Raw genomic sequence first — 22,971 nt, forward strand, 5'->3', positions numbered from 1 at the left:
TTAACAAATGACGTCACACTTGAGAGACAATTTGACAATGTAAATCAGTGATGTCATACATTACATTTCCCATGATTTTGAGATGAAATGACTCACAACTTATAAAACAACAGAACAACAAATTACTGTTTTGTATTGATATTTTAAAACGGACCCAGGAAGACTAGTCTGTCGCTTGTGCGTCGACTAATGGAGATCCACAATAAACAATAAACAATAAACAATAAACAGAACAACAAATTAATTTATTTTATAGTAATTAACTGCTTGTTGTAAAAGATGAAGACCAAACAATGTTCATTTAGGCAAAACCTTATTTCTGAGAAACAATTATAGAAAACTAGATAAATGTTTAGCTTGGAATGATGAGATGAGAATAAAATACCAAATAAAACAAATTTACAAAAGAAAGATATTTTGTGTGTGTAGGCACATGTATGTGGGCGTGTCCGTGTGTGTGTGCATGTTTCTGAACATGACTGACCATGGATCGTCTGTTCAAACTGAAGTGGCTGAGACAAAGTATAATATGTGAATGTAATGTTAAAACTGGCAGTTTGAAAACACTTCTGTGAAGGAGCTGTAATGAGTGTCCAAGTGATAAGTAATAATGTTAGAAACTAAAATATTTGGGAAGGCATATTTGTAAAAGCTGGGAGGTGGCAAGATTATAAATAGTATGAAGAGTAGGTGTATTTTGATTTGAAAAAACCTGAAAGTATGGAAGTGACAAGTAATAATGTTAGAAATGTATTAAAATGTAACAATAGTGAGAAGAAAAGCATAAGAAAATGTGAGAGACAGACAGAAGTATTTGAAGTAGTAGTAGCTATAGTAGTAGCTACAGAAGTAGCTGTAGTAGTAGCAGAAGTACTAGAAGTATACAGCCTCCCAACAACGTGAGAAAGAGAGAAGAGAGACACAGATACAGATAGATAGATAGATAGATAGATAGATAGATAGAGACAGAGAGATATATATAGAGAGAAAGAGAATGAAAAGTACTTAGTAGTAGTAAACTGTAGTAGTAGTAGTACCAGTAGAAGTATTAGAAGTATAAAGCCTCCCAACAACGTGAGACAGAGAAAGAGAGGAGACACAGATACAGAGAGAGAGACAGAGAGAGAGAGACAGAGAGAAAGAGAATGAAAAGTATTTATGTATATTTATTTAGTAGCAGTAAGCTGTAGCAGCAGTAGCTGTAGTAGTATAAGTAGCTGTAGTAGTAGCAGTAGAGGTATTAGAAGTATAAAGCCTCCCAACAAAGTGAAAGAGAAAGAGAGAGACAGAGAAAGAGAGGTAGTGGAGCCAGTGTAAGCAGCCGATAAGCAGGAAGAAAATATTTAGGAAGGCTTGTGTGTAAAAGCCTTGTCATGGAAATCTGTTGAAACACTGGACACATGCACAAAATAAAGACACAAGCCACTTACGACTTTGAAGATTAATGAGATTATTATTGAGTCAACAATAAGGAGACATAAGATCACACCCAAAGCTTACATCAGTATATCAGTAAGAAATTATCTGTGGTTGGTCAATGCATATTTTGATTAAGTATTTTCAACCAATTGGCACAAAGCCATGAGAGAGGGCATCCCTTGATCACGCGTCTACCACATGTGTATGTCATACATATAGTCATGTTACAGGAGACCTTCAAAACAGGGCCTCAACATCTGGTTACACTTAAATGTCTCTACCAAGGTCCCTTTGCTTCACAATATAGGTGAAAGGTAAATCAGTACAAAATGAATAAATGATAAAACTACATATTTAACTTAGTTTACTTTCACAGCCTGAAGGTATAGGGAGTACAAATGTTGAGTATAATGTATATTTTGAGTAGAATAAAACTGAAAGTAAGGAAGTGACAAGTATGAAAATATGTAAAAGACATGTTAAAATGAAGAAGACTGAAAAAAGGAGAAGTGGAGAAGAGCTGCATGTGTAAGACAGCAGCAGTGGAACAGAAAGTACTGTGACAGAGTGGAGCCCTAGTGTCGAACAAACGTTAATAACTCAAAAACTATACATCATATTGCTTATATATTTAGGTTACATTGTGAGTGAGAGCAGAAGTAGCTGAAGAGTTTAATATATAACATATGTATGTAATGTTAAAGTTGTGGAAGTTATTGAAGGTTAAAGGAAAAAATCTGTTCAAAAAAAGGCACACACGGTATAGCACTGGTGCCGAACAAACATCCATATCTCAAAAACTACAAATCCCATCACTTAGATATTTACATTATGAGACAGAAGAAGTATGTGAAGATTTTGATATATAAGTATGTAGAGTGAAAATTGTGGGAAGTACTACAGTTTAAATACTGCAAGTGTAAAAAAAAAAAACTGTTTAAAGTAGGCAAAATTACTGTAAAGCAGTGTGTTGAACAAACGTCTCTCACTCAAAAAGTATAAAAGCTATGCCTCTACTCACGTGCTCTAGTGTAGCTCCATAGGCTGCCATTATAAAAGTTGAAAAAAGTATAAAAAAAACATTCCGCCCATAGACTTCCATTATAAAAAAAAAGTAGAATATCTTAAAAAGTAAAAGTCAGATCACTGAGAAAAGTAATAGCACACCATTCCTAATGAAGCTGACCATTTTAAAGTTTGAATAGAGTAGGTGCAAGTATGAAGGAGTTGAAACTCGGCAAAAAACGTACAGAATAATAATAAAGAGCGAGAATATTATACCTGTGATTGCTGACTCAGCAATCACACAATGAACAACCATAACTAGATTCTGTCTGGTTTCATTTCTCATTCATTTCATTTTCACAATAAAATGTTCATGTTCTTGTACGTGTGTTGTTAAAACCCTGTTCAGTTTCACACAGAATACACTCTGTTTACACTGACTGATGGATGTTTGTTTACAGTAATCACATGAAAATACAAACATTACTATTCTCACATTAAGATGTAGGGGTGTGTGTGTGTGTGATCCTGTCCAGAGTGATCTATAATTTCAGCAGCTGTCTTTGGTCAGCAGTCTGAGTGTTTCTCTCTCCCTCCCTCAGAGACACTGAGGAAACAGTCGACCAAAGCCCAAACCCAGGGTAGAGTGGTTCAGTGAATGTGGAGTGGAAGGTGTGGATGTGGATCAGTGTGTCAGAGGAAACACTGTAGAAGGACAGAGAGCCAGCAGGCCAGTCCAGATACACTGCTACTCTGTTAGAGCCAGAGGAGGAGGGGGAACATATGAGTGTTTCTCTGTTATTGTGACAGACAGAGTAACTGTTATTATAGCAGAACAGACTCCAGGACTTTTCATTCCTTCCAAGCCTGCAGTCAGCACCCTCTCCTCTCCTGCTGATTCCTCTGTAAGTCACTCCTATATAAACATCTCCTTCCCTCTCGACCTCCCAGTAACAGCGACCAGTCAGACCATTTCTACACAGCAGCTGTTTCCAGAAGTCAAATCTCTCTGGGTGATCAGGATATGGCTGCTCCTCTCTCACTGCTGACACCTTTCTGTTGTCTTCAGACAGGAGCAGCTCTCTGTGTGCTGTGTTTGGGTCCAGTGTGAGTTCACAGGCATCTGATGGAGAGAACAAGACACAATACGGCATCAGCTTCTCATCTAATACACCTGTTGTGTTTATTATTTGTTGATTTATTAACAGATTGACATTGATTGATGGCACATTTTGTCAGCCATCTCTTTTCACAGCAGGATTTGAATAAATAGATGTCACATACATGAGCTTTCTATTTAAATAGGAATTGAATGTGCTGCTTTGTTTTCATGAATATAAAACTAAATACACACTTACACTTCCTCAGGCCTGGTTTCAACATCTGCACTCCACCATGGTCCACACTGTGGGGTTAAATAAAGTCAGATCAGCATAATCTCTTTATAATGGAAACAAATAACCTTCATATCCTTGAAAAGTGTTTTTCTGATTTTCCACACAACGTCACTCATATCCACCATTAAACATTAAACAGTATGTGTAAGAGACATCTCTTGTTAAAATATATAAAGATTATATAGATTTATTGATTGTTTTTATTAATATTGATAATATTTAACATTTACTTGTGTAACATATAGTTTATATTGCCTTAGATTGATGCTTGTCACTCTTTAGCTAATAACTGTCAGCAGAGGAGCATCAGGTGGATTGTGCATTTACATTTTCCTTCAATAGAGAGAAGCTGTTGAGCTAGAGCACAAATTAGTTTTGACCGTGGCTTTGAACATGTCCTTTACTGTGCCTTTTTCCCCATCCCTTTGTTTGATTAAGTAAATGGTAAAACAAAGACTGTGGAGTGAAGGGCCTTTTTTAGAGTCACGAATCAACAGTTTAAGTGAGCTTGATACATCAAGAATCAAGAAAGCTGAACTTTCAGTGTTTCTCATCTTCTCACTGTCACAGAGAAAATGTGTGTGACTCTCAGCCTTCTAGCAGACATTGCCTCTCCATACCTGAGAGAGTCCAGTCTCCAGTGTGGATCCTCCAGACCAGCAGAGAGCAGCTTCTTTCCTGAGGCTCCTGGATGATTGTAGCTCAGGTCCAGCTCTCTCAGATGGGAGGGGTTGGAGCTCAGAGCTGAGGCCAGAGAAGCACAGCCTTCCTCTGAGAGCAGACAGCCTGACAGCCTGTACACACACACACACACACACACAAAACAAGGTACATAGGTAGATGTTTTTTAGTATACAGCTGTGAAAATACTTGTGACAATGCAGTCAAATTCTGGCAAAAAGTGTAACTGTCTCAGATGCAAACAGTTGACCCAGTGATCGGCTCCATAGGCAGATTATGAGACAAAGGGCCCCTGGGCACCAGTGTTGGGCGGTAACGCATCAGGCTACTTATTGACACGTTACAGTAATGTGATTACTTTTTCAGTAACAGTAGTGTAAGGGATTACAATTTAATTACATTACAGTTTTTAATCCCAGTAACGCTCTGTTACTGCGTTACTTAAACCTGAACCTCTGTCAACGTTTTCTGTTCTCTCCTTTGAAATTTTCAAAGGTTTTTTGTTTTTTCAAATCCCTGTTTGTTTTTTCGTCATATCTTCAGGACATGCAGCAGGTTTACGTCGCTACTCGCTAAAAAAGCAAAACAAAAGGGTGGGTGGTGGAGGGACACAGACTTTCAGCAGCTGGAAGTTTTCCCATTACTTTGAATTTATCTCAGTCAAGGATGCAAAGAACATTATCGTCCATTGTAAACTTTGTGTGGCAGCAAAACTCTTTCCACAGCGCAAAACACAACATCCAGTTTATCAAAGCATCTGATACACAACACAGCAATGTCAATGAAACTCAGGGAAAAACAACCTGACAAGGAGCCTCCACTGCCAACAACAAACACACTCCTACTAAACAACAGATCTGGATTTCAGAGCAGGACGCTGGTGGACAAACAGCTACTCAGCAGGAGAAGAAGTGGTGGATTATTTGAGGTCAGGAGGATCTGGGATTGAGACCCTCAACCAGTTCTCAAACATCCAAAACATTTACATGAAGTACAAAACCCCAACCCCATTTAGCGCCTGTCGAGCGGCTGTTCAGTTCAGGAAGTTTGCTGCTCACCTAGGACCCACCACGTAGGAATTCCTACATTATGGCTATAATAAATCAATAAATATAAATAAATAAACATACAGCTGTTTTTTTTTTAATTCAAACAAGTCATTACGTTAAGGGACTAGTAACATGGGCCCTTTAGTAATCTAGTAGTTAGTAGTTATCTAACGGCAGCCACAGGAACTACAACAACATCGGCAGACGTGTCCCAAGGAGGTTCTCCTCCACCAGTCACACAGCCCAGCTCCACCCTCTCTCACCCCTCCTGTCCCACTGAGCTACGGTGGTCTGAAACTGACAAAGTATGAACTGCTGTTTTAACGGCACCTAGGCAAGTAGTGTTAAAGTTCAGCATGTCAAGTGAAGAGGAAACATATCCCATTGTAAACTGTTACAAATGTTTAAAACATCCCACAGAGTTACAGAACTATCATGAAGTCAAGTAACATGGAATCAACAGATAGCGATGCTCTGTTATCAGCTAACCCAGAGGTCTAGCAGCTCAAGCTAGCTAACGCTAACCAACCACATCCTTTAGCCGCTTACTAGCAACATCGTGTCATCATATTGCTTGACAGATATTTATGTGCAGTGAAGTCATTCAGTAGTGCCGCTGCTGCTGAAAATCCGCTAGATTTTTTTTTTCATCAAATGTATTTCTGCCGAGACGCATCTTTATGGTAGAAATGACAATTAGCGACATGTGGTCGTGGAAAAAGCGTCAACGCCCCCGCGAAATACAGGGGAAACACTGGAGCTAAAGTTTGCCATGTGGCCCGTGGCTGACTTTAGCTACATCATAAGTAGTTTACCTGTCCAATAATCACAAGGCCAACTCCACATCGCTCTTGTTTTCAGAGTCCAAGCTCCTCCACCTCCGCTGCAATATTCACTCTGGTTTTGGAGCAGCTTTCTTACTACGGGCTGTCAGGCTTTTTAAGCTTACTGCAGTTCGTTCTGCCATGGTTGCACAAATGAAACTGAAAGGAGTCCCAACCTCAAGCGGGGCGTGGATCATCTCCACCGAAACAGAGTATGGGACTGGACTGCTTGTTTAGGTAACATTGAGGAAACAGTGGAGTGACTGGCATTGATCAACAACACTTGCAAACCCCCTCTGATATATTATAGTTATTTTGTGCAACAAGCCAGTAAAATATTACTCAGTATTGCTAAAATGATAAAGGTCTTAATTTTCGCAACATTGTTTTTTTTATGACCCGCGGATACCCTGCTGCATGTAAAGCAGGATTTAAATCTGTTGAACAGATTGAAGAATCCTGACCTGAGAGACTGTTTGAGAGCACAGACCTTAGTTTGGAGAAATGTGTCAAATAATTAAAAAAAACTGTTCTTACCTGAGAGTCTCCAGTCTACAGTGTGGACTCTCCAGTCCAGCAGAGAGCAGCTTCACTCCTGAATCCTGCAGGTCGTTGTTACTCAGGTCCAGCTCTTTCAGACTAGAGGACTGGGAGCTGAGAACTGATGACAACTCCTGACAGCATTTCTCTGTGAGTTTGGTTTGATTCAACCTGACAAAATTAATAGAAACATTTTCCATTATATTTTATCTTTCCAGAGCGACTCACTGTCAGTGAGCAGGAAGGGCTCAGTACCTTATTCAAGTTCATTTGGACAGGAAACATTTTGTTTCAGAGCTCAAATATGATGCTCTAACTCTGTCCATCCTTTTAATAGAATTAAAAGAACAGAGTAGTAACGCTAGCAAGAGGAATACAACACAATACATTTTTATCATACAGGGTTTAAACCATACAAAATGATTTTGTTTGATCAATGCAGAAAATGTATATGACCACTGTGGCATCCCAGGGGGAACTAAGAGAGAGGAGCCCAAAAGCAGACAAGGGGTTCAGTACCAAGGCCAGTACCGCAGGCTTCCCCTGGGACAGGTATGCTGCAGAATCAAAAAAAGGAAGGATGTCCGCACAACCAAATGAGGGTGTTTTCATACTTGGTCCCTTTAAGCCCTCCAAACGAACTCAGAGCGATTAGTCAGCATGTTTTGCGCATATGTGAACACTCCAAAAGAACTCAGACCCCTCTGAAACGAACCGTACTCAGACCTCCTCGGGAGGTGGCCTGAGTGTGGTTCGCTTCAAGTCCGCGTTGCGGTTCGCTTACCCTGTGCATTGTGAACACAAAGCGCTCCAGGTTCGCTTGGCTGTTTGCCATTGTATTTTAGCCCTCTAGGCTTGCCGTAGACAAATCACATGCTATTGCGCCGGGACACTCGAAAAAACAAATAGATGTAACCATGGCAACCATGGTAACGCTAGCAAGACTAGTGGACGAGGAGTAGTTTGATCTGAGGATGGAACTACTGCACTTCTCCAGATATGGAACGAAGAACACATCAAACGGCAACTGTCTACAACACAGAAACACTGAGGTTTTCCTCCAATTTTCAGTTCATATGAAAGTGAGGGGCTTCATTAGGACCGCACTGCAGTGCTGTGTGAAAGTAAAAAAAAAAAAAAAACTACGTCAAAAGTACTTTACCACATGTGATCAAATGAGAAAAAGCGGAGAATCTTCTGAAATAAAAGACACATCTCTCTCTCTCTCTCTCCCTCCCCCCCTCTCTCTCTCTCTCCCTCTCTGTAATTATAAGTCATAGACACAGACCCCGTAATCTCTCTGTAACATACAGGAATCTAAACAATTTATTACTGGTTCGGACTCCAATTATCAATCCCCCACAAAGCCATGCACCTCGAACAATAAAAATGGCTTTATTAAACGTCAGGTTGCTAACGAATAAGTCATTTTTAGTTAATGATCTTATAAGTACACATAACCTAGACTTCACTCTACTGACCGAGACCTGGCTGGATAGAAATGGCGCAGTCGCGCTCATTGAGACTGCACCTCCTAACTTCAAGTTCATCCATACCACTAGATCTGATAAGAGGGGCGGTGGAATAGCTACTGTCTTCTCTGATATATATAGCTGCAAGGAAATCTCCCTCTGGGAATTCACGTCTTTTGAATACCTTGCTGTATCTATACACTGTAGTGCTGCGATTTTAATAATTACTGTCTATCGGCCACCAAAATCTAAATGTGGCTTTCTTGATGAACTCTCTGAGCTACTGTCCAAGGTCTCCACTGACTACGATTGTTTAATTATCTCAGGTGATTTTAATATTCACGTTGACAATCAAACAGACCCTGATGCCAGAAACTTAATTAGCCTACTGGAGGCATTTGACCTCACTCAGCATGTTTCTGGCCCCACCCACAATAAGGGGCATACTCTGGACTTGGTCATATCATATTTTTTGATGTGTCTGCTTTTCCTGTACAACAGAAGAGTACTCGAACAATCAAAAAACGTACCATTGATAATAATACAATTGAAACCTTTAAGAAAACTGTAAATGAGTTACCATTGTTCATGGCATCACCAACTGAGGATCCTGTGAACAACTTCAACTCAAAAGTACGAAATATCATTGACAGCATTGCACCTGTTAAAACTAAAAACATAAAAAAACAAAAAGCCCCCTGGAGAAATGGAGTGGTTGTTAGGCAGTTTAAGAGAAAGTGTCGCCAGGCAGAACGACAGTGGAGAAAGACAAAACTTCAGGTTCACTATGAAATCTACAAGGATAGACTGAGTTACTACAACAAAGAAATTAAACAGGCCAGAGAATCCTTCTTCTCTAAAATCATTAATGAAAATATCAACAATAGTAAAGTGCTCTTCTCTACTGTTGATCGACTTATTAATCCACCATGTCCAACCCCATCAGAGATGCTGTCCACTAAAAAATGTGAGCAATTCGCCACATTCTTCAATAACAAAATTATTGCCATCAGACAGAACATTACTGCCTCAAGTTCTATAAATGAACCTACCCTCCAGTTCTCCAGGAATATTACTTATGCCATGTCTCATTTTGACCCTCTAGACCTACAACAACTAGACAATTTTGTTGGGCAGCTCAGGTCCTCCACCTGCTGCTTGGATCCTCTCCCTACCACATTTTTTAAAACTGTTTTTGACTGCTTAGCACCTGAGGTATTGGAAATGATTAACTGCTCTCTTCAGTCAGGTACATTTCCTGCAGCGCTTAAAACAGCTGTCATTAAACCACTTCTGAAGAAGAGTAACCTTGATGCAACAGTTATTGCTAACTACAGGCCCATCTCCAACTTACCTTTCCTCAGCAAAATACTTGAAAAAACAGTTTATTCTCAGCTTAATAATTATCTAACATCAAACAGCCTTCTAGACACTTATCAATCTGGTTTTCGATCCCACCATAGGTTCTAAACTGGTTCAGATCCTACCTACAGGATAGGCAGTTCTTTGTGTCCATTGGTGACTTTGCCTCGGAAAGAGTGAGTATTATGTGTGGAGTACCCCAAGGTTCGATTCTTGGACCACTACTGTTTAATCTCTATATGCTCCCACTCGCACATGTCATACAGAAACACAAAATAAACTACCATAATTATGCAGATGATTCACAACTGTACATATCCCTGTCCCACGAGGACCTAGATCCCATACATTCCCTAACTCAGTGTATTGATGATATTAATCTATGGATGTCACAGAACTTTTTACAACTGAACAAAGACAAAACAGAAATACTCATCTTTGGTGCAAAGGCTCAGAGACAGAAAATTGCAGCTCATCTCAGTTCTCTGTCTCTGGAGAGCAAAAGTGAAGCTAGAAATCTGGGTGTAATCATAGACGGCGATCTAAATTTTAAGAGCCATATCAATCAACTCACAAGATCAGCCTTCTACCATCTAAAAAACATTTCAAAACTGAGGGGCTTTCTATCAAAATCAGACTCTGAGAAATTAATTCATGCATTTATAACAAGTAGACTTGACTACTGTAATGGTCTTTTCACCGGCCTCCCGAAATCAGCTGTGCGGCGACTACAGTTAATTCAAAATGCAGCTGCACGCGTTCTCACCGGAACTAAAAAGTCTGAACACATTACACCGGTTCTTAGATCCCTGCATTGGCTCCCTGTCAAAACTAGAATCGATTTTAAAATTCTACTACTTGTTTACAAAGCTCTAAATGGCCTTGCACCTCAGTATATAACAGACATGCTAATTAGATACAAACCAGCAAGAACTCTCAGGTCCACAGGCAGCGGTCTTTTAACCATCCCTCGTACTAACTCCAAAGCAGGGGATGCTGCCTTTTGTATTTATGCCCCAAGTAGATGGAACGCCCTGCCTGAGGACCTGAGAGAGGCCCCGACACTGAACACCTTTAAAACCAGGTTAAAAACCTTTCTTTTCACAACAATCTATGGCTAAGTTCTTAATGTGTATGTGTGTGTGTGTGTGTGTGTGTGTGTGTGAGTCTGTGTGTGAGTGTTTTGTATATTTTGACATTGGCATATTCTGCACTGATTCTTGTGTAACTGCACTAACACTTGTTGATGCATATTGCATATGCATACTGTATTGTCTTTTTATGTAAAGCACATTGTGTTGCCCTGTGTATGAAATGTGCTGTATAAATAAATTTGACTTGACTTGACTCTCAATGTATTTAATCTACTTTTATTGGCATGAAGTACAATTGATTATGTCAGAGGTTTTGTGATAAACGAGGATGATGGTAAAAGTAATAAATGAATAGCAAATAAGTAATAACAGTAGGCTAATAATAATACATAACAGTAAATACATAGGCTACATAGCAGTAAAGGTCTGAGCTCCAGAGGAACTACTATAGTGTGAACAGAAAGAGGACTGAGGCCCCATCAGAGCTGAAGTGAACCAGAAAGAGAACTGAGTCCTCTTTCAAATGAACTGACAATGTGAACGCAAAAAGAACTGAGTCCCTTTTCTGTTGGTCCACTTTTTGGTCCACTTTAAGAGGACTGAGTTCGGTTCGTTTAAAGAGGACTATATGTGAAAACACCCTGAATTACAAAAGTTTATTATATGCACATCAGCAAGCTGAGAAACGAACGTGTTTCAGCACTAAGCCTTCATCAACGCTTCCACTCCCATGGGGAAGTGACCCATATTTATAGACAATTCCCAATATTCATATATTAGCAACCATGTAATAAATTAAGATGAACAGTAACAATATAATATAGAACAGCAAATATATAGAGAAAATACAATATCCAACAACAACAAAATACATTAGAAGATAATAAAAAAAAGATGAAAAGAAAAAAAAAGCTCCTCAAGTTAGAAACGCTCACTTTACAAAAAACAATTTAGCAGTAATTCTTCATTGAGAGCCCTTGGACACTCTCTGTAGAGAGTGGATCCAAAAGGCCTCTCTTTGTAGCAGAAACCAGTCTTTGTCACCCCCTCTCCTTAAAGGTTTTACCACTTCCACACCTTGGAATCTCAGTCTGCATACTTCATGGCCAGTGGCATTAAAATGTCTAGCCACCAGAGATTTTTCATCATGATTTCTGATATTGCTTTGTGTTCAGATATTCTGATTTTCAACTCCCTTCTGGTTTTACCAACATAGTAGAAGCCACATGGACATTTAAGTATGTATACAACATACTTGGTGTCACATGAAAACCTGCCTCTTACTTTTATTTTTCTGCCAGTATGTGGGTGTAGAAAGAAATCCCCATTTATCATGGCATTACAGTTGTGGCAAGGAAAGTTACCAGAGGGAGGAGAAGATCAGAAGTGCTGAGGTGGTATATAAGTGTCATTTTTTACCAGTGTGTCTCTCAGATTATTGGCACGCTTATTGGTGAATCTAGCTGGGGAGAGAAAGCAGTAATTTCTATACCCAGTTGAATGGTGACCCCACCATCAGATTTCGTAATGAAATTAAGAGTACACTTGATAGAGCATTGGCTGACCAGCTGGTTGTGCGGACATCCCTCCTTTTTTTGAATCTGTATGCACAAGAGTCTGCACCCTAAAGACAACAAGAAGAGTTTGGAGTTGAGCGAGCTATTTCTTCCTTTTGTTACAGGTATGCTACATTCCATTGTACTTGGAACTCGGGGAAAAACACGACTTCCAACTTGGAAAATTGCAACAGAACAGTCGTTGAAGTCAGAGCTCCCAGAAGGAAATTCGAGCAAGACTTTCCGACTGGTAGCTCTGTTCGCCGACATCAACACACCTGATGTCACAGCAGTATGGCGGCGCTTATGGTGAAAGGTAAACTGAATTCTAATAGAATTTTAATAGAATTAAAAGGAACGGAGTAGAAAAGAAGAGAAATACAACACAATACATTTTTATAATACAGGGTTTAAACCATACAAAATGATTTTGTTTGATCAATTCAAAAAATATAAAAAATAATAATACAAAAAAAAAACAGAATACAAAGACATAAATCAGCATGCAGGTAACAGTTGCAACATATTGTTACACAAAAGCATCATAACCTGATCTTACCTGAGAGTTTCCAGTCTGCAGTGTGGACTCTCCAGTCCAGCAGAGAGCAGCTTCACTCCTGAATCCTGCAGGTCATTGTTACTCAGGTTCAGCTCTCTCAGACTAGAGGACTGGGAGCTGAGAACTGAGGCCAGAGCTTCACAGCATCTCTCTGACAGCTGACAGACACTCAGCCTTAATGGACATGAACAGAAATACAAATTTTATTCTCTTATATTTTAATGTCAATGTTGTCTGTGTTTTTTCTTTCAGATTACTACTAATAATAATGATAAACTTTATCTAAAAGCAGAGGTTAGAGGTAGTGTACTTTGCATGGTGCTGTAGCTCACTGAGCTGAGTGTAGCACTAACAAAGCCAGGGATGCTGGTTTGATTCCCACTGGAGTCACCAATGATAAAAATGTATTCACACATGGTACTGTAAGGTGATTAATACATCCACCAAATGGTACATGCTATGTTATGCTTTACAAAAAGCCATAAAGAAGAATAGTGAGATATATAAAGCAGATTTAAAGTGTTTTAACAGATGAGCCTAATCCCTCAGGAAGGCATTCCACAGTCTAGAGGCCCTGATGGGAAAAGTGTTTTCACCTTCAGTCTTGAGTCTAGACTGAGGGAAAGTCAGAAGGACCTGAAGATCTCAGCTTGCTATCCGGCTCACAGGGAACTAAGAGCTCTGCAGTGAAACTCATGGACAAAACTAGCCATGCTTTAAATCAGTGAAATCTTAATATTAAATCTGTATCTTAGTGGTAACCAGTAGAGAGATGGTACAAATGGGGATATATGATCTCTGTTTAACACTAGTTAAAATCCTAGCGGATCTATTCTGAACAAGCTGGAGATGTGACAGTGAATTATGAGACAGGAATAGAGAGAAGTGCAGTAATCTAAATTACATGATATCAGAGCATGACTGATCTTCTCTAAATCCTTCATGTGCATGGCTGTGTATTTGAATTTGAATAAAACAAGTGCTGGAAAATGTCCAAACTTTCTGTAAAGTTAAATTAAAATTGAAGATGCCGATGTAAAATGGCTCTGAAATCCTGATGTAAAACTGGCAGAGTCACACTCTGCAGATTCAGGAATCCTGACCTGAGAGACTGTTTGAGAGCATGGACCATAGTTAGAAAATGTGTCAAATCAATTGAAATAAACTGTCAACTGATCTTACCTGAGACTTTCCAGTCTGCAGTGTGGACTCTCCAGTCCAGCAGAGAGCAGCTTCACTCCTGAATCCTGCAGGTCATTGTTACTCAGGTCCAGCTCTCTCAGACTAGAGGACTGGGAGCTGAGAACTGAGGCCAGAGCTTCACAGCTTCTCTCTGACAGCTTACAGTCATTCAGCCTGAAGGAGAATTAGTGAAAAAGACAAACAATAACTTAAAAAAAACTTTAAAAAATATTCATTTTTTTTCCTCTCTATAAATATTAGATTTAGTAAATTGAATCTATCCAGTTTTCTATGCACTTACAAAGATTTATTGGAGGCTTTGACCACTGGCAGCAGCCTCAGAAGAGTCTCCTCTGAAGCAGAGTATTTCTTCAGGTCAAACACGTCTAGCTCTTCTTCTGATGACAGTAATATGAAGACCAGAGCCGACCACTGAGCAGGGGAGAGTTTCTTTCTGGAGAGACTTCCTGAACTCAGGTGCTGTTGGATCTCCTTCACTAGAGAACGGTCATTCAGCTCATTCAGACAGTGGAACAGATTGATGCTTCTCTCTGGAGAGGGATTCTTCTTGATCTTCTGCTTGATGTACTGGACTGTATCCTGATTGGTCTGTGAGCTCCTTCCTGTCTTTTCCAGAAGGCCTCGTAGGAGAGTCTGATTGGTTTGCAGTGAAAGGCCCAGGAGGAAGCGGAGGAACACGTCCAGGTGTCCATTTGGACTCTGTAAGGCCTTGTCCACAGCACTCTGGTAGAGGTGACTTACCTGAGATTTGTCTCTTGGTTGAGATGTTGTGGAGGTTGATTGTGGTTCTGACAGCAGATTGACACCAGAGTCGATGAATGAAAGGATGACATAAACAGCAGCCAGAAACTCCTGAATGCTCAGATGGACAAAGCAGAACACCTTGTCCTGGTACAGCCCACGCTCCTCTTTAAAGATCTGTGTGAACACTCCTGAGTACACTGAGGCTGCTCTGATATCAATGCCACAGTCTGTCAGGTCTGCTTCATAGAAGATCAGGTTGCCTTTCTCCAGCTGCTCAAAAGCCAGTTTTCCCAGAGAGAGAATCATCTTCCTGCTCTCTGTATTCCAGTGTGGATCTGTCTCAGCTCTCCCATGATACTTGACATTCCCTAGTTTGGACTGAACCACCAGGAAGTGGATGTACATCTCAGTCAGGGTCTTGGGCAGGTCTCCTCTGTCACTGGTTTTCAACACATGCTCCAGAACTGTAGCAGTGATCCAGCAGAAGACTGGGACGTGGCACATGTTGTGGAGGCTTTGTGAAGTCTTGATGTGGGAGATGATTCTGCTGGCCTGCTCCTCATCTCTGAATCTCTTCCTGAAGTACTCCTCCTTCTGTGGGTCAGTGAAGCCTCTCACCTCTGTCACCATGTCAACGCACTCAGGAGGGATCTGATCAGCTGCTGCAGGTCGTGTGGTTATCCAGAGGCGAGCAGAGGGAAGCAGTTTCCCCTTGATGAGGTTTGTCAGCAGCACGTCCACTGAGGTTAACTCTTTAACATTAGTCAGGATCTTGTTCTTCTGGAAGTCTAGAGGAAGTCGACACTCATCCAGACCGTCAAAGATGAACACAACCTGGAACTTGTCAAACCTGCAGATTCCTGATTCTTTGGTGTCATTAAAGAAGTGATGAAGAAGTTTCACCAAGCTGTACTTTTTCTCTTTCAGCAGATTCAGCTCTCGGAAAGTCAGTGGAAATATGAACTGTATATCCTGGTTGGCTTTGTCTTCAGCCCAATCCAGAGTGAACTTCTGTGTTAAGACTGTTTTCCCAATGCCAGCCACTCCCTTTGTCATCAGTGTTCTGGTTGGTTTGTCTCTTCCAGGTAAGGGCTTAAAGATGTCTTCACATTTGATTGTTGTTTCTGGTCTCGCTGGTTTCCTGGATGCTGCTTCAATCTGTCTGACCTCATGTTCATCATTGACCTCTCCACTCCCTCCCTCTGTGATGTAAAGCTCTGTGTAGATCTGCTTCAGAAGTGCTGGGTTTCCTGCTTTAGCAATCCCCTCAAACACACACTGAACCTTGTCCTTCAGATTAGATTTGAGTTGATGTTGGCAGATGGGAGCAAACGTTTCTGAATGAACAAACAACAAATAGAATCAATGAGTGGATTTCAGTGTGGATGTATATATTTTCCCACTCCATGATATCTATTCACCTCATCAGTGGTGGACAAACATGTTCTGACTGTGTGTGAAGCCCAGAAGAATTGTATAGATCTGATGCAGATATTTGTACAGCATTATTTAAAGCAGAGTTTGGAAATGTAAACATCTCTCATTTTCCCACCATTTCCTCTTTCCATCATGTTAAACCTGTTAAAAGCCTCTTACTGCTCTGCAGAGAGTCAGCCAGCTCCTCCTGCTTCATTCTCCTCAGGAAGTGCAGTGTGATCTCCAGAAACGCCTCTCTGCTGCTCCTCCTCTGCTCTTCCTCCTCACCCTCCACCACCTCCTCATCCTCCCTCTGCTTCTCTGAGCATTCTGGGTAATCTGGACTCAGAATCCTCTGGATCCTTTTCAGCTCATTCTTCATAAAAGTGGCAATGTTCTCCTCAAGAAGCTGGAACAGAATATTATATAAATTCAAAATTCATATATAGAAATCATGGAACACAACATCACATCCATCTTGCATGGTTTGAAAGCCCACTGGTCTAAAGAGAGCAGCATGGAGACTATGACCGGTTGGAATGGTTGTTTTGCATTTTCTTTGCAGCTGAAGTAAAAGGTGTTGTTGTACATTTACACACCATAAATATGGAGTCCAGGTCTGTTTGATGCTCCTGAGCAGACTGACCACTGGGAACCTCTTTCCTTTGATGGTGAACTCTGTGGAGAAAACATTAAGTATTAGGTCTCCAGATATCAACACACACACACACACAGGTTGTTAAAGGTGTTGTGTTCTGTCATGATGAATCCTGGCAAAAACACAAGGTGAACTGCACTGTAAATGTTGGCGTGGCTTTCCCAAAGCATGTCCTAGCACTATCTTGAAGTCATTCTTTAAGACATTTGTTCATTTGAGAAGGCTTTCCCGAACTTTATTTGTGTAACACTTTTCTAACGTTTACAATAATAATAATAATAATAATAATAAACTTTATTTGTATAGCACCTTTATACAAGAAATGCAGCTCAAAGTGCTTTACAACAAAGAAATTACATACATGAAAATAGACATAGAATGAGCATAACATAAAATGGAAAATAAAACCCACTGAATAATAATAAAAATAAAGTCAAATAAAATAAAGAGTACATAGAATAATTAAAATCAAGTAAAACACAACATTTTAAAAGAAGTGCAGCAGTGCATAAGTGCGAAGCAAAGTGTAAAAAAATAATAATAATAATAATAATAATAAATAATAATAATAATAATAATAAATAAATAAAAAAAGTTTAAGGCCTGTATCAGGAAAGTCGTAGCTAGTTAAAGGCTAAAGGGAAGAGATAAGATTTTAGCTTTCTTTTAAAAATACTTGAGCTGGCTTCCCTGATATCTATAGGCAGAGTGTTCCAGAGCTTTGGGGCGTAATTGACAAAGGCTGCATCCCCGATTTTCTTTCGGCTGTTGCTGGGAACCTCCAATAAACCAGCAGCAGATGATCGCAGTGTTCTTGAAGGCAAGTAGTGAACAAGGGAGTTAGCAATGTAGCTTGGTCCTAGCCCATTAAGGGCTTTGTATATAAGGAGGAGGACCTTAAAATCAATTCTAAATGTTACAGGAAGCCAGTGTAGAGCAGCTAAAACTGGACTGATGTGCTCTCTCCTCTTGGTTCTGGTTAATAGCCGAGCTGCAGAGTTTTGAATAAGCTGAAGTCTCTCAGTGTTTTTTTTCGGGAGACCAGTAAAAAATGCCTTACAGTAATCGAGTCGGCTTGAAATAAAGGCATGAATCAATTTTTCAGCATCTTTTTGATTTATAAATGGTCGTACTTTAGCTGTGTTTCTAAGGTGGAAAAATTATGTTTTTGTCACCTTGTTAATGTGGGACTTGAAGCTTAGATCTGAATCTAGGATAACACCAAGACTTGTAACCTCAGATTTAATCCAGGGAGTCAGTGTTCCCAGATTATTAAACAGCATTTCCCTTTTTGTTTTAGGGCCGACTAGTAGGATTTCAGTTTTGTCCTCGTTTAACTTTAAAAAATTTTTGCTCATCCATTTATTTATTGCCAAAAGACATGTAGTAATGGAGTTTATAGCTGCAGCATAATTTGGTTCAGCAGAGATGTAGAGTTGCGTGTCATCCGCATAACTATGGAAACATACTTTGTGCTCTCTAATGACAAAGCGCTTTACATACAATAAAACCCAGAGACAGTGATGTAAAGGTATCACAATTAAATAAATAAAATAAAGTTGAATAAAAAAGAATAAGTAAATAAAAAATAGGAATAAAAGGTAATAGAAAAGAAGCAGATACGACTAGAAAACAGATGGAAATTTACATAAAAGTGTGTGACAAAACACATGAATGCCCAGACAGTACAAGCTGTCCCCAAAAAGGACAGTAATAAATAACAAAACAAGTAAAAAAGTAATAAAACGAGAAACACAATTACAAAAATGAAAAATAAAATGGAGATACAATTATAAGGAGCAATTCACATAAAAGCCTGTCTATAAAAGTGTGGGGTTTTTTTTGTAATATTTTTTTATTACAGCCTTATGGTACGCACTCTACTCAGTGAGCCACCAGGGCGCCCTAAAAGTGTGTTTTTAGAAGGGATTTAAAAGATGAAACTGATTTAGCTAGCCTAACTTCCTCAGGCAGGTCATTTCAAAGACTAGGGGCTCTAATAGAGAAAGCAGAGTCACCTTTAGCCTTGAGCCTAGACTGTGGAACCTTGTCTGAGGAACGAAGGCTGCGTTCCAGCTCATAAGGAGTTATAAGGTCAGCAATGTAGCTAGGGGCTAGACCTTGCCGTGCTTTAAATGTAGTCAGTAAAATCTTAAAATCAATGCTAAGATTGGGGTAATATGGTCTCTACGTGTCTATGTCAAAATAAATAAATAAATGATGTTACCTCTCTTTCACCAATGTATTTATTGATAGGCTACATCAAATTTCAGCGTATGCTTTAGTCTACATTAATACCCTATGCCTTATGCAGTCAGCTATTTTGCACTGTTCTAAGCAAATCCCAGACAACAGGCCAACAACACAAACAATGTGGTTTATGAGCCTGCAAATTCAGTAAATATTTTCCCTCAACAGGTGAAACTATAATGGTCAGCTGGGTCAATATTACACACCAGCCTACATCCACAAGGCAGCCTGTCAGTCACAGCTCTACTGAAATGGCATTGGTGTCCCCCTCCAATAAAAGTAATAAACAGAACAATAAAATCTTTCTGAGCTAAATTATTAATTAGATCATCTTATGGTTTCATATTATCCAAGATATAAATTGCAAAAACAATTTAATAAATTTGTTAAAATTTAACAATTATACTCATACCCCCCATGTTTAAGACAGCTGTCCCCACTATCAACCCTTAAATTTATGTTCAGAATTAATATCTAAAAATGTTTCCATTTTTGACATGTCTCATTGAACAAAGCATACTAATGTCTAACAAATTTAAGTTGAAATAATGCAATCAATTTTGTAATAATTTTTATTATTTATAATTTAAGGTTTTGGCATTTTTTATATAATTGTCCTTCAAAGTCTGAAAATCAGTCTGTAGTTTTAAGAGATGTCACACCCAAGTTTTCATAAAAGACAATAAAATTTAGATTTCATAACAATTTATTTGATTAAATTGAAGGTGCATCAGTGTAGAGAAGTTGTTGCTAACTATGTGCTAGCTAGCTGTTTTGTGGCCAAAAATAGCCAAAAATGTCCTATCAAGTAGGGCCTAACACATATGCAGTTCCCAACATACAATTACCATTGTGACCAAGAGTTACAATAGTCTGCCATTGTGACCAAAGGTCAACTCCTGTTCTTTAGGCCTACTCTTGTTCAGTAACTAGTGCGTGAAGTATGTTGTTAGTTTTCAAGATACATCGTTATCAGGACATTCAGCCCTGATTATTGGATGTGATGTTTTGAAAGAGGAAACCTAATCAACAGAGTATGAAGGGCCAGACCAATTCTATATCTCATGACTTGATACCTCTCATGACTTGGATAATAACAAACTCATCTATTACAAATTCTTACGTTTGCTTAGCGGAGTGGTGTCCATTTTTGAAGTCAATAAGGCGATGAATAGACCAGTCACTCTTCATGGACACACAGCTGGGTTCAGGGGAGTCTGGTCTCTCCTGCTGGATCCTGATAGAAACAACATGATCTCATAAAAAGTTGTGAAATGAGCACAAACTCTGAAAACCAGATTTAAGGTTAGGCAACTAGAACAACTTGGTTAAGGTTAGAGAAAGGCTTTGGTCATGGTTAAATAACAAAAACTTTAACAAAAAATGTTAATTTGACTCACAACAGTGAACAAGTTGTGTTCATTTCACACATTTGTGTAAGATCAGGTTGGATAGAAACATTATGAACACAGTGAAGGTATCTGTGTCCTTATGAAGAAGACAATTTTACACACTCATCTGTTTTAAATTCTTACCTTTGCTTAGCGGAGTGGTGTCCATCTTTGAAGTCAATAAGGCGATGAATAGACCAGTCACTCTTCATGGACACACAGCTGGGTTCAGGGGAGTCTGGTCTCTCCTGCTGGACTGGGCTTCAACACAACAAAGACAGAGTTCTTACTCTGAATAGTGATGCTGTAATGATTTCACTGCTGAGCTCTGAGATGGAGAACAGTCATGGACAGTTAGAGATCCTCAACTTACCTCTCAGCTTTGGTCCGGCTGTCATGTTCCCCAGACAGAGTGGTTTTAGAGGGAGGGAGCCCCTCCTCTCTCTCCTCAGACTGACTCATAGTAGAGCCAACACCTTTACACAAACACACCCAACATGCTGTTAGCTGGACTGATTCATTACAACAAGGTTTCCATTACAGGATATATCACTTCTGCTGTAAAATATATAATATTCACTCCTGACTGTAAAATGCCAAAGGAATGTGTGTTAGGAATGTAATGAACATTTGTGACACAAAAATGTGAAAAAAAAATGTTTGCAATTTCAGCTGCCTATTATCTAACAAATGAACTTCAGAACGGTCTTTTCTCTTTTGCATTGTTTGAAGACTACAGAGTGCAAGGCTAGTAAGTTTTAGCTTTGGTCATGAGAGGTCCAAGTTGTTTCTGTTCACATTACTTTTCTAGTGAGAAATTTCCCTGGAATTTCCCTTTTGTTTTCTCTAATTGATTTTTTCACTCACTCACACATGCAATGTAGATTACAACCTAACTAGTGTTTATCAGACTTCCACTAAAAGTCACAAATAAAACACTGTTCTTTATGGCCACAAAGAGAACAAATGTTGGATATCATGGCACTATGAACACCATCTACAAGCAGCAGGTGCATGATTTGAAAGAGTTTAGCCTCTTCACATCGACTATACAGTCACATCATACAATGTCAGCTAGTGTATTCATCAAACAGTAATGTTACCGTGGAAGATGTTTGCCTGGTGAATTCACATCCAGAACAAGTCAGGGAGACTTTCTACCTTCATCTGTAGAGGAAACACTGACAGAGAAGACGTTGCTTATTCTCCTTCGTCAGTTCTGGGTGTCTGTGTTCATTTGATCTGAGGCTGCTGTCACATCCTTATAACTTCACTATCAAAGTCTAGAAACATCAGTCTGACACCAAACCGGTCTAACCTGAGGCCAGAAACCAAGTCTGAGGCAGAGAAATCACAGATCAGGTGATGTAGTTCTACTGTGTGTCCACTAGATGGAGACATTAACCACATCATCTACAGTGAACTAAACAGCAGAGTAGCAGAGATGTAATGCATGGAGGAGGAGAGGTTTATAGCCTATCGCTTTAAAATTCAATGACAGAGTGAGACTGAGAGTGTAGATCTAAAATCTGTCTGACTTCACACAAAATGACAACTGCAATATAATTTTACTGTCTTTTGATTACATTGTTTTACTTTGCACTTTATTTTATGTGACATTTACTATATTTTAACGTATGTAGGCTATTGCTTCATGTTGTTGGTTGTAACTTGCTTCCTCAGGTCTTGAAAACAGGAAGTCATGAAACCAGCCAGGTTAAATAAGTAAATATAATACATGAAAATATAGTTTCCACAAATTGTTGGTGAAGCATCTTTAACCTTATTAACCTAATTAATTAACCTTATTTTAACTTGTGTTTTAAAAAATCCCAAAAATCCACTAATTTCTGTTCAGAAGACACATCAGGGAAGCTTGCTTATATGAAATTATAGACCTTGGCATGTTTATCATCTAGTCATTAATGTAACTAAAGAAGGATACGTTCTTTTTTTTAGCTTAAACCAAATGTTCCCTGTCATCGAGGAATTGCAATTTTTGTGTCAGATCACAAGGAAATTATTTGATGTGCCATGCCTGTGAAACTTTATTTGAATAGTCGGTAGTAGGAGCTCAGTAGGATATGCTTACCTCACATGCCGCCCTCTAAAGATAGACTACATGCTGGTTGTAAAACATGAAATTACATTTTATATTTCTCTACCTTGACTATAGGGACATACGATGGTTATTTTGCGCCTCAGCCTTGGAACACCCACAAATGCACATGCAACTACGAGCCTAAAGCAGTGCTGCTGGAACAGGCTGTGTGGCTCTGTGCAGACTTATGGCGCTTTTCCGCTGCATGGTACCGGCTCGAAGCGACTCAACTCGCCTTTTTTGGTTTTCC

The 22,971-nt window shown here is 39.4% G+C and overlaps 1 protein-coding gene across 3 annotated transcripts; it reads right to left on the minus strand.

The window, feature by feature from the left end:
* Positions 1-204: 204 nt before the first annotated feature.
* LOC139649266 (NLR family CARD domain-containing protein 3-like) lies at positions 205-21,804 on the minus strand. Of its 3 annotated transcripts, XM_071525619.1 has the most exons (13): positions 21,724-21,804; positions 20,994-21,096; positions 20,765-20,881; positions 20,353-20,466; positions 16,921-16,999; positions 16,502-16,730; positions 14,442-16,242; positions 14,141-14,314; positions 12,959-13,132; positions 6,913-7,086; positions 4,442-4,615; positions 3,783-3,829; positions 205-3,547 (listed from the first exon to the last, which is right to left on the minus strand). In XM_071525619.1, the coding sequence occupies exons 2-13, from the start codon at positions 21,080-21,082 to the stop codon at positions 2,967-2,969; spliced, it is 3,753 nt and encodes a 1,250-aa protein (XP_071381720.1). In that variant the 5' UTR covers positions 21,083-21,096; positions 21,724-21,804; the 3' UTR covers positions 205-2,966. The 3 variants fall into 3 exon arrangements, with proteins under 3 accessions (XP_071381720.1, XP_071381722.1, XP_071381723.1); XM_071525621.1 differs by lacking the exon at positions 6,913-7,086; XM_071525622.1 differs by lacking the exons at positions 205-3,547; positions 3,783-3,829; positions 4,442-4,615; positions 6,913-7,086 and adding an exon at positions 11,132-12,467.
* Between the last annotated feature and the right edge of the window lie 1,167 nt (positions 21,805-22,971).

This window comes from Centroberyx affinis, unplaced genomic scaffold (assembly GCF_046629955.1).
Source record: "Centroberyx affinis isolate AG114_WGS23_722 - 3 ecotype Tasmania unplaced genomic scaffold, CSIRO-AGI_Caff_v1 ptg001310l_1, whole genome shotgun sequence".
NCBI classification, from domain to species: Eukaryota; Metazoa; Chordata; class Actinopteri; order Beryciformes; family Berycidae; genus Centroberyx; species Centroberyx affinis.

Bases quoted from the DNA above. Each gene is read 5' to 3' on its own strand.
- LOC139649266 (XM_071525619.1), bottom strand. From the start codon at position 21,082: ATGAGTCAGTCTGAGGAGAGAGAGGAGGGGCTCCCTCCCTCTAAAACC. The intron at 16,243-16,501 runs GTAAGAGGCTTT...TTGTTCATTCAG, and splicing joins GGCTGACTCTCTGCAGAGCA to AAACGTTTGCTCCCATCTGC. The intron at 7,087-12,958 runs GTAAGATCAGGT...TAATTTTGTCAG, and splicing joins TGCAGACTGGAAACTCTCAG to GTTGAATCAAACCAAACTCA.